This window comes from Etheostoma spectabile, chromosome 11, assembly GCF_008692095.1.
Source record: "Etheostoma spectabile isolate EspeVRDwgs_2016 chromosome 11, UIUC_Espe_1.0, whole genome shotgun sequence".
Taxonomy (NCBI): Eukaryota; Metazoa; Chordata; class Actinopteri; order Perciformes; family Percidae; genus Etheostoma; species Etheostoma spectabile.
The window spans coordinates 19,792,757-19,810,882 of NC_045743.1; the positions used below are offsets into that span (position 1 = coordinate 19,792,757).

General features: G+C 38.7%; 1 protein-coding gene and 1 long non-coding RNA gene across 2 annotated transcripts in view; both read right to left on the bottom strand.

Annotated features, from left to right (window-relative positions):
- Positions 1 to 3,915: 3,915 nt before the first annotated feature.
- Positions 3,916 to 18,126, bottom strand: part of LOC116697572 (uncharacterized) — a 16,831-nt gene continuing 2,620 nt past the window's right edge. The window contains exons 2-3 of the long non-coding RNA XR_004334011.1: positions 8,422 to 8,427; positions 3,916 to 3,983 (exon numbers count right to left, since the gene is read on the bottom strand). This is a non-coding gene — a long non-coding RNA (uncharacterized LOC116697572). The remainder of the gene's footprint in view (positions 3,984 to 8,421; positions 8,428 to 18,126) is intronic.
- Positions 13,820 to 17,516, bottom strand: LOC116697571 (microfibril-associated glycoprotein 4). The gene is made up of 6 exons (XM_032528865.1): positions 17,444 to 17,516; positions 16,678 to 16,830; positions 16,156 to 16,194; positions 15,922 to 16,018; positions 15,687 to 15,854; positions 13,820 to 14,328 (listed from the first exon to the last, which is right to left on the bottom strand). The coding sequence occupies exons 1-6, from the start codon at positions 17,447 to 17,449 to the stop codon at positions 14,072 to 14,074; spliced, it is 720 nt and encodes a 239-aa protein (XP_032384756.1). The 5' UTR covers positions 17,450 to 17,516; the 3' UTR covers positions 13,820 to 14,071.

Consider the following 18,126-nt stretch of genomic DNA (forward strand, 5'->3'; position numbering starts at 1 on the left):
TTTTATTTAAAGCTTTTATTCTGATGGCCTTAATGCCAACATCTACTGGATTGTAACCTAATGATCTAACATTCAATTATTGTTTAAAACTAACAGGAAGTCGACATCCCTATTTTAAACATTAATTTGTCTTCTGTACTGTGTGCAGAAAAACGCTTGAGCTAAGGTTGTCAATTAATGGTTTGTCATGTGTAAAAGCTTTTTTATGCACATGTTCATTTATTTAAGTTGTCATTTAGATTTTCTTTTACTAAATTATCTTGCAATAGCTGGCCTTTTTAGTGAGTTTTAAGTTCTGCTCTTTTTTTACCAAAACATCCATATCCCTCTCCAGTTATCAATGATTTTTTTTTTTTTTTTTTCTCTTTACCTACTTTTGTGCTTCATTTCTTGTTCTGCTCTCGTCCCTTTTTGTCTCATCCCGTTTTTGTTTCCGGCTACACAGGCAAAGAATCGTTGACCCTGGTGTTTGTGGAAACCAAAAAGCGCCGATGCTCTCGAAGATTTCCTTTACCACGAGGGTTTTCCTGCACCAGCCATCACGGAGATCGGTCCCCAGAGAGACAGGAGGAAGCTCTACATCAGTTCCGATCAGGACGCTGCCCCATCTTGGTGGCTACAGCTGTAAGTGACTTAAAGGTCCTATGGCATGCTGCTTTTTGGAGGCTTTTTATATAGCCTTAGTGGTCCCCTAGTACTGTATCTGGAAGCTCTTTTTATATAGACTTTTTTTTCCCCAAAATTCAGCCTGGTGCAGAATTACAGCCACTAGAGCTAGTCCACAATGAGCTTTCTTAGTATGTGGCATTTCTTTGTCTGTAGCTTTAAAGGCTATTGAGAGGAGGCAAGGTGGAGGTTGGGGAGTGGCCTTGACCAACTGAGAATCTTGTTGGCAGATTTGTCAGCTGTTGCTACTTGCACTTAGAGCCATAATTCAAATGACCAGTAGTCAAAATAAACCCTGACCACAAGTTGTTGTCTCACCCTGTAGATATTAAGCTATTTTTCTTCTAACTTTTACTTTCTCCAGGTGGCTTGCCAGAGGTCTGGACATCAGCAACGTGAAACATGTTATTAACTTTGATTTGCCCAGTGCCATTGAGAAACGTTCACCGTATGGCCGTACGGGACGTGTGGGCAACCTCGTTATAAACACTTTTTTTGTTGGAACACATTTTTGATGCCCTTTATGTCATTGTGTGGTGACTCTTGTGTAATCTCGCTATGTTTTTTGCAGTCTGGCCACGGCGTTCTTTAACGACAAAACAGCAACATAACCAAAGTTTGCTGGACATTTTGGTGGAGGCCAAGCAAGAGGTCCCCCTGGCTTGAACCTAGCCTACGAGCACCAGCACAAGAGCACCACCCGTGGACGCTCTAAGAGGTACTGTCACACGCACACAACAAATGCATTTTTACAACAAACCCCAAATCTCAGCCTCCTATTGTATCTAAGCAGGGCTTTTATTAACTTCTTTGATCACGAGCCAACACTGCTAGTAGATTAAAGTTACCCTCAATCGGATTCTGTAATAGCCACGTTGTTTTGTTTTTTCCTAACTATTGTACTACTTAATTTTAGCTCCTCTGGTTTTTTGGACTCTGTTCTATTCGCTTCGTTTCAGGCCAGCTCGGTACCGCTAGGCACGTAGCTAATGGTTGACAAGTGTTTTTGGGAAATGTAGATTAATTGCAAGCAGTAAGTGCCAAAAATAAGATGTTTTCATGCCAAGGACTAACAAACGCCCAAATTTCTTGGCAGAAGCGGACCAATCCGTAACATTTCTCCACTCTGTCCAGACGCTTAGTTTCATTCTTCACCGGTCAAATTGGCTCTTAACTTTAATATGTTAAAGTTTAACCTGCATTGGTGGGTTTAAATGTAAAGCACTGTGTCTAACTACGGTGTTGTAAAACATTTGAAATGTGCTTCTATTTGTTCCTGTGTTTCTTTTTTTCTTTTTTTTCTCTTTAACTGTTGCATTTTCACAATCTGTACCATGATGTCTAACAAACTTGCTTCTTGTATAGGTTCTCTGGTGTATTTGGAGCTAGAGACTACCGTCACACCCCTGGTGGCTCTGCAAACAGCTTCAGTAGCAACCGGGTGGTGGAGGTGGTGGTGGGCGTAGCGCTGGAGCCATGGAGGAGGAAACCGCGGCTTTGGAGGAGTAAGGAAACTACTTACTCAACCTTTTTATCTGTGCTTCAGTTTAAGGTGTTGGTGATCCACACGTCTCCATAGCCAGTGTGTTTGCTACAGCAGATGGTGGTCTGCACCCCCCCCCCCCGGTGGAAAGCGACCAGGAGTACTAACGCGGAAGCTAAGCAACGTCTTGCTTGTAGCAGCAGCACTCACCGCATCAATATCATTGACTTCCCACTCCCTAACTATAATCTTATCAAGAGAGAGTTTAAGTTTACTCTTAAATGTGGTGAGGTGTCTACCTCCCGAACCCAGATTTGGACCTGGTTCCTCAGAGGGAGTTTGATAGCTGAACGCTCTTCTCCCCATTCTACTTTTAGAGACTCTAGACAATAGGGCACAAACAGCTCTTTAAGAAAAGATGGTGCTTGAACATTCAGAGCTTTGTAGGTCAGGAGAATGATTTTAAATTCTATCCTAGGTTTTACAGGAAGCCAATGCAGAGAAAATAACAAAGAAAGCTAGATCTCTTTTCTTATTTCTTGTCAGAATCGCTCTGCAGCTTCTGGATCAACTGGAGAGTCTTAATGGACTTATTGAGCATCCTGATAACAAAGAATTACAGTAGTCCCGCCTGAGTAACAAATGCATGGACTATGTTTTCAGCATCGTTTTCAACAGGATTTCCTGATTTTGGCAATGTTACGAAGATGAAAAAAGGCTTTTCTTTAGGTTTGTTTGGATGGGCGAAGGATATATCCGATCAAAAAATACTCCTAGATGTCTGACAGTAGTGCTAGAGGCCAAAGCAATACCATCCAGAGTGCTATAATACAATATTACTGCAGTTTATATATATTGAGATATTCTGCGACTCTTACAATTTACCATTTTAACCAACTTAAAATTATCCCCAGAAAAATCTGTTTTATCTAAATACATACAATTCTGTTTGTAGTGAGACTGAAAACAATTAGTTTTACACCAAAGTTAAGGTCTCATGTGCAATTTTTTATATATAAAGATCTATCCTTAATCCCCCCACCTCCTATGTATCCTAGCATAAAATATTGCTAATAAATTCCAAGCTTTTTTACAAAGCTTTACAACCTACCGGAGAAACCCGAGGTCTATGATTCAAATGTTTGCTGCTCTGCTGACTGCCTTTTACTTTGTCCTTCACAGGAGCTTTGGTGGCAACTTCTACGGCAACGACGGCTAGGAGGAAATTACAGCCACTCCGAGTGTGTTGGTGGGCAACTAGTCGCCATAGAAGAGGTTGCCATGTCACCCAGCCAATGGAAACCACATGTTAACTTAAGCCAGACCATAACAACCTCCCTGTGTAGCTTCACTGACAACACATACATTACCAACCCGGTTCTCTGCCATTCGCTTCTCAAAGAAGTGCAGCACGATGCAATGGAAAGTCCCAGCACGTGCAACGCACCGGAGAACGCAAGATTCGCCACACCTCAGAGTGAGCATGGATGCTGACATGCATTGTCCGATAGCAACTTCGACTTTCATTTTTAAGTTTTTTTGTTCTTTTTGTGAAAAAAAAACACAACACCCACCAATCGAATAACCTAGGATCATTTGTATGTTAATACTGTGCCTTTTGGAATTTAGACAGGAAATCTTTGTTTTCATTTCTCAGATGAACATGGCCAAGAGCTTCTAAATTTGATTTTATTTGTTTGGTGAAAAGAAAGGAAAAAAAAAAAATAAGCTTGGACTTACTCACCTTGGCAAACACTGGGTATTGTGCTCTGAGTCATGATTCCATTTGAACTTCAAATTTAATCACAGGAACATCATGTAGCCTTTTCTAACACTAACGGAGCCGTTACTATGTCTAATACAAACTGGCCACTCTGTGAAGCCGTTGATTTTAATCCTAAGGGACAAAGTTACATTCGTCTTTTGTTTTGCTCACTCTATCCTGGACAGGCTCCTTTTTATGGATTGATAGTCTTTGAAATACCCATTCCTATTGTAATCTTAAGAAACACATAAGTCATTAAGCTCAGTGCCAACATATCGCTGAGGTTCGAACAGAATTATCACTGCTGGAACTTGTTACTCCACATTTTTCAATTGACTTTGACAGTGTTACGGCAGCTAGTATGTTACCAATGCTAGCTACGTTAAGTGGGCGGTGTTTTTTGTTATTTTTACTTGAGACATTTTTGGGGTCATGTGTGGCAAATTGAAAAACTGACTCATTTTTTGATTTTTGAATTGTTTCTTTCCAAATTTGTATCAAAACAAGAATGCCTGCCATCTTGAAAGTGAAGTTCAAAATGGCTCATAAAGGACCACAGCATCGGGAAGGGCCTAGCGTGGTGTTAGTGTTTACTGAATCGACCGGCGACCACAAGGCCCAGATGGTATCTACTCGTGCAAGTGTTTTGTTTTTGGTCAAGGAGGAAAGACACGAGAACTGAGTCGCAGGCTTAACTTAATTACAAACGTTTTCCTCTTTTCAAGCTGCGTTGGGAGGCAGGTTCATCTGTAAGAGACAGACATTTGATGATCACTGAGGTTTATCAATTAAAAACAGCTAGGGAACAGAGCGGTGTAGAGCAGCACTTTGACCACTGAGGTTGGGGGTCATGAGGCTAGGCGTTTGGGGGGGGTAGGGGGAGGACGCGGCTCTCAGTGCACTGTCGTTGGTGCTTTGGTTTCCTTTCCTGCGTAGTGTAACTGCAGGTGCCAAAGATAGGGGGTGTCCACTTCCTTATGGAACATTAAAGTACTGTCAGGTCCTCTGGGATTTTATCTGCTCAGACATGTATAAAAATAATCAATAATCTATTGTGCTCCGTGAAGCCAGAGCGGCTTTTCCTCTCAAGAGGAGCACCATCAAGAGGAGGAGAGATGGGGCATTTCACCTCAAAATGCTCCCAATTTTCTCATCAGTGTGTTGTGCCTTGAAAACCTTTTTTTATTTTTGTTTTGTTTTAAGAAATTGAACTAAAAGCAGATGCACTGACAGTGTTGAGAACTTGAGATTGAATGGTGCTACTTGATTTTAGGTTGTGGCCCCTTTACGTCGTCCCATCAAGTTTTACAAAAGTTCTTTTATTGCACATCTAGAGTTTTATATAGATGTCTTCGATATGTGTCCTTAGCTTCCAAATATGTGTGTGTAGGAGATTGTGAAAAACGCAGCTTGTTTACAAAAGGGGACGGGTTCTCAACGTTTAAACCAGGATTATTTGGGACCAGGGGATTTAGCAGTCGGGGGGGGAATTTAGCCATTTGCACAGATTTCTAGATTCTACTTTTTGCTGCTAGTTTTGTGTAATTTATTAAGCATTTTTTGACAAATATTTTTTTGTAAGCCTCAAAGTGATTCTTTGAAAGTTTCAGAAACTTGACCAAAGACAGTACAAAAACACTGGCACTTGAATGTTGAATGTCACCTGTATGCGTGAAATTTATTATTCGGGGTAGTGTGAGCTTTTTAATGTTTAAGATACATTGGACTCGGTAATAATATCCACAGCTGTTTCAAGGCCTCGTCGCCGCTCATCTCTTAAATCCAATTAATTGGTCACCAAAATTTGAAATGGAATGGGACAAACATGCCAAGGTTTGAATAACGCTGTCAACGAGCAAAACTTCTAAAAATCTTAAACACATCTGTTTCAGATTCTCCAATTGTGTGCATTATTGATTCTTTACTCTAATTTGAACTGATAATTTTTCTCCAGTAATGTCTGGCACATGGCAATCCTTAAAGAAACAAACATGTGGTTTTTCTCATTGTTGTATTTGCATATATGACACCCCTGAGTTCTCCCTGAATGTGAAACAGGTCTGCAAGGTTGATTTCCGCCATTGGAATTGTTAAATCATCAGAAGCTTGTGCAACTTGTTGCAGGCAGAACAGAGACTTGTTCCACACTCTCCGAAAAACCCCGGGCTCTTTAGACGTAGACTTTGCTTTCTGTATTAGCTAATAGGCTACTGCACTGCATGGGAAATAACTCAGCTGTGCATTGTATGATTTTCCCAAATAAAAAATGTTTTGAATGCAAAGTATCCAGATAAATCAAGCATGTTCCATGAAGACTTGTTTACTGTAGTTGTCAGAGAAGACTTGTAGCAGCAGCCTGTTGCCTTTTGTTGTTGTGTTACCAACGTACGCGGCACATTTCATTTGATATAGATTGGGTGGGCTTCATTTTCTTTTGAAAAAGTATATAAAAGATTTCCATTTGTAAATCCTGTGTCGATGGTGTATTTTCACTAACCAGTTTTTTTTTATTTGGTTCAGGGTCTTTGCTCAGACAACCGCTGGGACAAAGATGGGAGGGGTATCATTTAATTTTAAACTAAATGTAGTCTCGGATTGCCAGCTCTATCTCCCACAGCGCGTGGAGTAGGTCTGACGTTCTGGGACAGGAGAACCCGCTCTGGGTTGTTTGCAATTCTCTAAATCATAATCGTCTTGGGCGCGCTAAACTATGGACGCAGCAGCAGCGGCTCTGCAGAATAGCCCCGGGTAGGCCGGCTACAGAGTTCAATACTTCTCGGCACCGACTAATTAACTATGAAGTATCCAGTGTTAAAAAAATGCTTCGCGCTTCCATACCGAACGGTCAATCATCAGCAAGAGTAAGCCAATCGGCATGCTTCACAGATCTGTCTGTAATACGTGTAGAGGAAAAAACAGTTTGACACTAGGAGCTGAAACTAAAGATTTCTGCTGTAATGCTGCTGTGTGAAAAAGTATATCGGCACAGTGTTGGTATCAAATTGTTTTTAACAATGCCCAGTCCCACTTTGGAGCATGTGTCTAAAACATGTGAGAAGCTTAAGCAGATCATAATGACACTCAAAAAGCAGGGTTGTATTCAAGACCGCCCCAAGACCAGGACTAGTTGAGACCATCAATGCCAGGACAGAAGAAAAGAATCCTCTTCAAGACCACTCACCTGTTCATAGTGTATGCGATGGAGAACAGTAAATCTTCTACTTTAAGATCTTTTGCTGTATTTGAAATCAAAAAGCAAGTGCAGAGTAACGCATCAAATGAGGCCATATTATTTACTTAAAATGTAAATGTTCCCATTCTTGAACTTAAGACTTGTCCTGAAGAATCAGATTACAAAGAGCTTCTGACACTGTCTGGCCTAAATGACCTGATGGATATCTGATAAGGAGGTATGAGGCAGCCAGGTGTATACCAGGCGTCCAGTCACCGCCCGTTCTATGGAGTTTGAATTAAACTAAAACCTGTTGTAGGTGTGTGTCTGTGTGCCCGTGCGAGCACACATTTTAAACTTTACAGTGTTGGAACTGGAGTCCATTTAAACAGAGGTGTTTCCAATATTCTGTCCACTCTTACCTCTGAGAGTACAAACACTAAGAATTGAAATGTATATTGGTCCTGAAGAGTGTGTGTGTGTGTTGTGTGGTGTTTGTGTGTGTGTTAGTTGGTCCCTGTGATCAAGAGGGGCAGGTCATCACTTCTTTTTGTCAGAGAAAACATTAAACGGAGACTCAACTATCACTTTACAACATTCTTGAAAAACCTGAACTACCTTAATACTGTAATATTTTGTAATAATGTTAAATACAGTACAACTACCTAAAATAACCTGGTTACACTTATCTCAAGTACTTCTAACTATCTCAAATACTGTACAGCTGTGTGTGTGTGTGTGTGTGTGTTTGTACATGTGTGAGTGTGTCAATACTCTGCAGGATTAGAGCCATATTTATTTCTAAGTTTCAATTCACCATGTCAGAAGTTATAGATGCTCAGAAAAAGCCCCACCCTACGCTGAACAAAGTCAATCTGCTCATCTACCTCATGTATATTTTCAATCTCTCTATTAATATACAGTATTTGCAACGTCCTCAAGCTCACCTAGTAAAAGTTTTCGCCCCATGGTGGCTTTGTCCCGCAGTAACGTGGGGGCCCTGAAAAGAAAGCATACTTGTTTCGGGCTGGACAGTAGCACAGTCCGTAGGGAGTGGGTTGTGAACCAGAGGGTCGCAGGTTCAAGTCCCCGTGTGGATTGGTAGCTGGAGAGATGCCAGGGACAAAGATGGGAGGTCACTGTCAGGTGAGGCACTGATAATAAAGTAGTTCTAGGGTCCTTTCTGTCTTTATTCTTCATCCACTTATCCGGTATCGGTCGCGGGGCAGCAGCTCCAGCAGGGGACCCCAAACTTCCCTTTCCTGCCCACATCAACCAGCTCCGACTGGGGATCCCGAGCGTTCCCAGGCCAGGTTGGAGATATAATCTCTCCACCTAGTCCTGGGTCTTCCCCGAGGCCTCCTCCCGTTGGATGTACCTGGACCACCTCCCTAGGGAGCGCCCAGGAGGCATCCTCACCAGATACCCGAACCACCTCAACTGGCTCCTTTCGACGTGAAGGAGCAGCGGCTCTACTCCAGCTCCTCTCGACGACTGAGCTTCTCACCCTATCTCTAAGGGAGACGCCAGCCCCCCTCCTGAGGAAACCCATTTCGGCCACTTGTACCCTGGATCTCCTTCTTTCGGTCATGACCCCCTTCATGAACATCGGTGAGTTAGGAACGAACACTGACCGGTAGATCGAGAGCTTTTCCTTCTGGCTCAGCTCCCTTTTGGTCACAACGGTGCGATAAACTGAATGTTTATCGCACCGTTGCTCCGATTCTCCGATTCCCCGACCAATCTCCGCTCCATGTCCCCTCACACGCAAACAAACCCCAAGGTACTTAAACTCCTTTATTCACAAAGGACTCACTCCCTACCTGAAGAACACCATGGCCTCAGATTTAGTTTTTATTCTTTATAGTTAAGTAATTGTTGTACTTTCAGAGTAAGATTGACCAGAGTCAGCTGATTCTGATATTTAGTGAAATATTTCAATTTCCAGTATCATTTAACAGTTTAACCGTGTAGTTTATATAAGTATTTTCAGTCATTGTTTTACTAATTTTATGTGATATTTTCCTTAATTTCACTAATGTTTTAATTCATATTAAGTGTTAAAGGTTTGATGTGTAACAGTCAGTGTTTAGTATTCATGAGCCATTAGTACATTAGTTTTTTTGAGAACATGGAATTAGTATAAAGGTTGTGTCATACGGAGAAAGGGTAGCACTTTAAGAAAAAGTGTGAATGTGTAGTGTCGTAAGAAGACACAAAGGCAGCGCTAGATCGGCTTAATGAGTGTGAAGAAAGTCCAGGAGACGAAGGGTAACGTCTCTAAAAATAGAGTCTTGAAGGAAGAGACAGTGGGGTGATCACGAAGGCAGCACTAACACGGACTAATTAGTGGGAAGGTGGTCTCAAGTTTACACTTGTGTTTTATCTATTTTATGATTTTGTTTTTTTGAGGGTCCTTGTGTTTTATCTGATTTTGTGTGAAGCCCTTTGAATTGCCCTGTTGCTGAAATGTGCTCTACGCGAAAACGCCTGCCTTGCCTAGTATATTAGACAGTCGGGTGCTGTTGTATTTATGTTTTATTATTAATATTAGACAGTCGGTGCTGTTGTATTTATGTATTTATTATTTATTACAGTCGTGCTGTGTATTTATGTATGTTATTATATATTAACAGTCGGTGCTGTTGTATTTATGTATGTTATTATTAATATTAACAGTCGTGCTGTTGTATTTATGTATGTTATTAATATTTAACAGTCGGTGCTGTTGTATTTATGTATGTTATTATTATATTAACAGTCGGTGCTGTTGTATTTATGTATGTTATTATTAAATTTAACAGTCGGTGCTGTTGTATTTATGTATTTTATTATTTAAACAGTCGTGCTGTTGTATTTATGCTGGTATTAATTTTTAACAGTCGGTGCTTTGTTTTATGTATGTTATTTTAATCGTGACGTCTGTGCGTTGTATTTATGTATGTATATTAATAATTAAACAGTCGGTGCTGTTGATTTAGTATGTTTTATTAATATTTAACAGTCGGTGCTGTTGTTATGTATGTTATTAATATTACAGTCGGTGCTGTTTATTATGTATGTTATTAATATTAAACGTCGTGCTGTTTGTATTTATGTTGTTTTATTAATATTTACAGTCGGTGCTGTTGTATTTATGTATGTTATTAATATTTAACAGTCGGTGCTGTTGTATTTATGTATGTTATTAAATTTACAGTCGGTGCTGTTGTATTTATGTATGTTAATTAATATAACAGTCGGTGCTGTTGTATTTATGTATGTTATTAATATTTAACAGTCGGTGCTGTTGTATTTATGTATGTTATTATTAATATTTAACAGTCGGTGCTGTTGTTTATGTATGTTTTAATATTTAACAGTCGGTGCTGTTGTATTTATGTATGTTTAATATTTACAGTCGGTGCTGTGTATTTATGTATGTTATTAATATTTAACAGTCGGTGCTGTTGTATTTATGTATGTTATTAATATTTACAGTCGGTGCTGTGTATATGTATGTTTAATATTTACAGTCGGTGCTGTTGTATTTATGTATGTTATTATTTTAACATCGGTGCTGTTGTATTTATGTTAGTTATTATATTTAACAGTCGTTGCTGTTGTATTTATGTATGTTAATTATATTTAACAGTTGGTGCTGTGTATTTATGTATGTTATTATAATATTAACAGTCGGTGCTGTTTGTATTTATGTTTGTTATTAATATTAACAGTCGTGCTGTTGTATTTATGTATGTTATTATTATATTAACAGTCGGTGCTGTTTTATTTATGTATGTTATTATTATATTTTAACAGTCGGTGCTGTTGTATTTATGTATGTTATATTATATTAACAGTCGGTGCTGTTGTATTTATGTAGTTTTATTAATATTTAACAGTCGGTGCTGTTGTATTATGTATGTTTTATTAATTTTAACAGTCGGTGCTGTTGTATTTTATTATGTTTATTATTATTAATCTAACGTCGGTGCTGTTGTATTTTGTATGTTTTTTAATATTAACAGTCGGTGCTGTGTGATTTATGTATGTATTATTATATTAGACAGTCGGTGCTGTTTGTATTTATGTTATTATTAATATTTAACAGTCGGTGCTGTTGTATTATGATGTTATTATTAAAATTTCAGTCGTGCTGTTGTATTTATGTATGTTATTAATATTAACCGTCGGTGCTGTTGTATTTATGTATGTTATTATTATATTTAACAGTCGGTGTGCTGTTGTATTTATGTTGTATTATTAATATTTAACAGTCGGTGCTGTTGTATTATGTAGTTATTATTATATTTAACAGTCGGTGTGTTGTATTTATGTATGTTATTATAATTAACAGTCGTGCTGTTGTATTTTAGTATGTTATTAATATTACAGTCGGTGCTGTGTGTATTTATTAGTTATTAATATTTACAGTCGGTGCTGTTGTATTTATGTATGTTATTATTAATATTTAACAGTCGGTGCTGTTGTATTTATGTATGTTATTATTAATATTTAACAGTCGGTGCTGTTGTATTTATGTATGTTATTAATATTTAACAGTCGGTGCTGTTGTATTTATGTATGTTATTATTATTATTTAACAGTCGGTGCTGTTGTATTTATGTATGTTATTATTAATATTTAACAGTCGGTGCTGTTGTATTTATGTATGTTATTAATATTTAACATCGGTGCTGTTGTATTATGTTGTATTATATTTTAACATCGGTGCTGTTGTATTTATGTATGTTATTATTAATTTAACAGTCGGTGCTGTTGTATTTATGTATGTTATTATTATATTTAACAGTCGGTGCTGTTGTATTTATGTATGTTATTATTAATATTTAACAGTCGGTGCTGTTGTATTTATGTATGTTATATTAATATTTAACAGTCGGTGCTGTTGTATTTATGTATGTTATTATTAATATTTAACAGTCGGTGCTGTTGTATTTATGTATGTTATTATATTAACAGTCGGTGCTGTTGTATTTATGTATGTTATTAATATTAACAGTCGGTGCTGTGTATTTATGTATGTTATTATTAATATTTAACAGTCGTGCTGTTGTATTTATGTATGTTATTATAATATTTAACAGTGGTGCTGTTGTATTTATGTATGTTATTATTAATATTTAACAGTCGTGTCTGTTGTATTTATGTTGTTAGTATTAATATTACAGTCGGTGCGTTGTATTTATGTATGTTATTAATATTTAACAGTCGGTGCTGTTGTATTTATGTATGTTATTATTAATATTTAACAGTCGGTGCTGTTGTATTATGTATTTTAGTAATATTTAACGTCGTGCTGTTGTATTTATGTATGTTATTATTAATATTTAACAGTCGTGCTGTTTATTTTATGTATGTTATTATTATATTTAACAGTCGTGCTGTTGTATTTAGTATGTATTAATATTTGACAGTCGTGCTGGTATTTATGTATGTTATTATTAATTTAACAGTCGGTGCTGTTGTATTTAGTATGTTATTATTATATTTAACAGTCGGTGCTGTTGTATTTATTATGTTATTATTAACAGTCGGTGCTGTTGTATTTATGTTTGTTATTATTAATATTTACAGTCGGTATATTTAATACATATAATAAAAAAGAGGGTTTATAAGTGTTTGTGTATGTATGCATCTGTGTCTAGGATGTGTAATATAATGTGTAAATAACTAAGAATAAGATTTACTAAAGGATAAAAGTAGAAAGGGGGTCGACTTGTAAGTTGTTTATCACCTTCTTCTCCTCCTTTTGAACATGGAAAATGTTTGTTGCGTTTGAATGACTTTCAATATTGGAAGACGTGTGCTAAAAGTACATGACCTTATTTATGTCATTTTAATTATATATGTATGCAGGAATGCATGTATATACATCTTTTATTTTAATGTTGTTGTTTTTTTTATGTTCAAATAAACTATTAACTATTAAACTATTAATGTATGTCATTATTAATATTAAACAGTCGGTGCTGTTGTATTTATGTATGTCATTATCAATATTTGCCAGTCATGCTGTAGTGTAATGTTGTTCTCCATCCATTGCTTTTTCTCCAGCTGATACTAAACATCAGAGAGTTGTAGCTGATTTCAGACCCATCATGAGAACATCTTCTATTAGAGAATCCAGACAGAAAGACTCAGGAGACAAAGTGAAGACATCAGATCATCTTAATAATCAGCTTCTTATTTATTGTCTCCGTACAGCAGATACAGACTACAACATTTTAACAGTGTGCCTACTACTTGGTGCACATCCTAATAACAATAAAACTAAAAAGTAATGAAGTGTTTCGTGTCTTAACCCTTCAGAGACCTTTTTAAAACATCTTTAAGACCTTATGTTACCCATAAACAGCTAGGAAGCACTTTTAGCGTGTATAGACCCAACATATTTCCACATGTAAATCTGTAAAGTACGTGTTTATTTCAACCAACACTAGAGTTGTGATGGTTGTAAAAGTGTAGAGATGACCAAAAACGGCTTTTAATAGTTTTATTTGATTTCTGTCAAGTTTGAATGACGTGTGTTTTAAGATGCTAAAATTTACTTGGAGTCTGGTGGGTTTGGTCCATTGTGACATTGGCAAACTTCAACTGGCTGTCCTGAACTGCAAAGGTCTTATTATACTTTTCATTTTCTTTCCTTCTTTTTCTTTTTCAGACTCAAGTTATCAGTTCAGGCGATAATCAACACCCGATCAGACTATATATATATATATGTGTTTCCATTAAAATATTATGGGTCCTATCTTCCTGCTGCAGCCGCCCAACTGGAAACATATCTGACTTTTCTTCCACGTTGCAGCGAGCAGCGACTGCTTTAAACATCCCAGACGGAAACAAGATTCACAAGCATCAGTTGGTTTTCTTGTGCTGGTACACAGTTTCAGGAAAACAAGACCTGTTGTGAGATTAAATGCTTAATGAAAGAAATAAGAAGAGATGAGCTGATTTTCTGCTGGACGTTGGTCCTGGAGAACTACTGCACAGGACGGATCTTCATGCTGATGGTCTTCAGGGAGTAGTTAGAACCTTTCCAACTATACCAACTCACTCCAACACCAGAAAGAGTGCTTTGAGCCCCACCACCATAAATACCGTTTGGATTTGCAGTGAGACAGGTGTTGTACCAGAACGCCCCCATGTGTGATTTGGCACAGTTCCCTAGAGCCCAGCGGTCGTTGTCGTTGTCGAAGGTGGAGAATTTCATTCCGATGTGACGAGTCAGGGAGTCTCCTACAGAAACACAACAAGTCTTTAATCACAACATTATGATTCCACTAACAATGATTTATACTTTTGGAGTGTATTTACTCCAGAAAGTCTACTTCTCTACCTACAGAAAGAACTACTGAACTAAAAATAACTGGACTGGTGACGTTCAATGGCTATTATGGTATATTTAATCAGTGCCTCCAGGATTTTGCGATGTCGCAATGGCGCCAAATCAACCAATCACCGTGACTTTGGTGCAATTTTGATACATTTTTTTGTTTCTGCCATGAAGACGAGACGTGTGTGACTCAAACATCTCACATTCACCAACAAAACGTAAGTTTTGTAACTGAAAGTTGCTGCTGTTTCAATCCTGTCGGCTCTCTGCAGCGGGCGGGGCGCGCACGCACGCACACGCACGCACGCGCACGCGCGCACGCACGCACACACACACACACACACGCGAGGACAGCTCCGCTCGTTATTGTAAGTGCAATGATGAGTAAAAATCCAATAAGTCCTTTATCAAACCGCATGAATATGTCACAGGAGAGGGAACTAACTAACAATGTAAAGATCAACAAGACTCTGACACACATGTTCAAATTTGATTAATTCAATAAATTATTATTTTTTGTCTTAAATACCACCCATTGCAGCATCCTGAACCTCTTTTGTTATTTTAGCAACACTCAGCCCAGAGTAGTTTTATTCTCCCCATAACAAGTTTCCTTTTTGTTTAAAAAAAAGTATTCAATGTTTTTTGTTTAACGTATTCTGAGCTTTAAAAGCTCCTCTCTTTTTCTTTTCAAGGATGTCTGTAGAGCTACACTGAAGTTGGCAGTTTGATAAATTAAGTTATTTCAATTGATATTGTGTAATATTTCAATCTTTGTGTGCTAAAAAGCCACATAAGTTTCTGTAGATGGCAATACACATTCTTCTTTTTTGCCAAATAAATTTGTATCTTAGTATCTTATTCTATTTTAGCCTTTTTAATATTTATTTTTCATGACTGATTTTATTTTTATTGTTTTATGATAAGCTTCTGTACCTGTATAGAAACATATAGGAGTCATCATTTGGTCCGTTTGAACCTCAGCTCTGCAGACGAGTGTCTCGCCGCGGAGCCCCGCTATCTGTCAGCATGCAGAGGGGACGGACATGATTGGCTTACGCACTCTCAGGTACACATGTGTCATTTAATGTGAATCGGTCATCGTATTACCGCTGTAATTCGGTCGGTACCATAAAAAGTTCAGGATGCAGTACCCACCACTAAACCTGATAAAGACTCAAATCATTGACAATGTTTGAACCAACCTCACACTCCACAACATTCATGGCTGAAATTCTCGTCCTTAACGTGGAAACCTCACCTGCTCCTCCATTACTGAATCCAGAAACTTGCAGTTTGTATCCGTAGGACTGTGAGTTAATGGAGAATGAGGAGTAGCGAGCGAACGCTTTATTTCCTTCAAAGTCCTCCATTTCGACCAGCAGCTCGCACTTTTTCCTCCGAGTCAGGTGGTAGAGAGACTCGAGACCTGAAAACAAAGATAAGCATTTAGAACCAGTTCTATGAAGACATGACTGTTTGGTTTCGTTCCTCACCGAGCCAGTACTCTCCAGCAGCGGTACCAAAGCCGGTCTTGTACTGATCCCAGCCCCTGTAGAAGTTCACTGTGCCGTCCATCCTCCTCTGGAACACCTGGGGGAGGGGGGGGGTTAACTAGCTGAACTACAAGATATCTGACAGCTCATGTTTCCAGACAACAAGGATTTTACTGGAATGTGATTTATTGTGAAGGAACTACAGGAAGTGTTGACTTCAGTTAAAATACTCACCATCCACCGTCCTCCTTTTGAATCCATATCACAGTACACCTACACACAAACACAGGTTAATGTGAGTGTGAGGGGTTTAACATAGACTGTAGAAAATAATGGACATTAACTAGTACATCATTATTATTATTATTATTATTCTGGGTTTGAAAAGTGAAGCCACATGGAGACCAGAACATGACTTGAGTCTCAATAAATAAAAATATTTGAAAAATTAAAGCTGCGAGCAGCACTGGACGGGCCCTCGCTACCCTGCACGTGTCGGGGTTACTGGTGCACGCTGCTCCTTGCAGCCGTGCATTAGCGCGGCACTCAGACACTGCAAATCATCATCCATGAAAAGGGAACTCTCTGCTGATTTCAATGATACCTCACACAAAATTCTACATCATACAGGTCATGAGGGTTAGCATCAACCACAGCCCTAATCATCTGTATCAGAAGCATCAGTCAGAACTTGTAACTCTTCACGTCATTATTTGTCTAAAGTTCAATCTGCGTCCCAGAGAGGATGAAGTGTACCTGGACAGCAGACGTGGCTCCGATGGGATAAATGGTGTACACTCCACTGGGTCGGCCGTTGTCATTATTATAAATGTCGCTGCAGTCCAGCGGCAGAAAGAGCTCGCAGCTGGTCAACAGTGGAGCCAGCAGGACAAGGACGACCGAAAGCAGCTGGAACAGAAGAGATGAAGTCATTTAGTTTGATCAAAAAACAATTTCTGACTTTGGGCTCTGCAGCAAGATCAGGGAGTCTCTGCTGTCGTTGACGCATTCTCATTTTGGTTGGTGCTGACTTGAAAACTGTGCTGATATCTACTAGATATCTACTCTATGTGGGTTTGTCCACAGGGTCCCCCCTTCCCGCGTCATGCAGAGCTTGAATACACTGTAAAGCAAGAGGAAGACTTTTGCTTTCCCGGGTCCAAATTCTGGGGCCACCAATGATTAAAATGTGCATGTGCTGAACCTGTTAACATATGAAACTACTGATTAACAATTAGACAAACAATCAGATATACAGAGGGGAGAACAAGTATTTGATCCACTGCTGATTTTGCAGGTTTTCCTACTTCCAAAGCATGTAGAGGTCTGTCATTTGTATCATAGGTTGACTGGGAGAGACGGAATCTAAAAGAAACCAGCAAAATCGTCAGTGTATCAAATACTTGTTCTCCCCACTGTATATATATACATACGTAGGTATGAATATATATACATATCTATGTATGTATGTATGTATACATACACACACACACAAACCAGATATATAAAGTTACAAACTCACCTTCATGGTCAGATTTCAGCTGAACTGAAGATCCTGATGTCTCTGATGTGTCTGATGTCTCCAGTGACTCATGGTGTCTCTCCCTCTTATTTATACTCTTAAGGGTTAGGGTTAGCAGGGGGGGGGGGGCTGTGGTGACGCTCCGAGCCCCCCCTGGGTATCAATCTGCGGCCTATCACATCTCTCCATGATACTGTAACTTGAGTGTGTGTGTGTGTGTGTGTGTGGTGTCATACTGATGGTTTCTGGTAAAGGTTCCTTCTCTTCTGATGAATTTCTTATAATGTACAGTATAACAGAATCTGCCATTATGGCGCCCTGCATAATTATCTAACTTCCAGTGAAGAGACTGCTTCTGCTGAGGAAAGGGTGTCCAAAAAAACTAAAAATATTTGTTTAGTAAACCTGACTAATAGGTTGCGGACCACTGAAGGTTGTGTGTGTATACACTTTAAAGTTTACCATGTTGGTACTGGAGTCCAATAAGCCAAGGTGTTCCTGATATTCTGTGTGTGTTTATGCGTCTGTGTAGGTATGTGTGTGTACGTGTCTGTGTGTAAAAGTTCCTTCTTTTTGATGAATTGAATCCTGCCAAGTTTAGCAATGGCCGAGGGAATACTCCATTTGGCTCAGCTCCTCCTCCTCGGAATGTGAAATATTTGTAAATGTGCTGTATTTATATA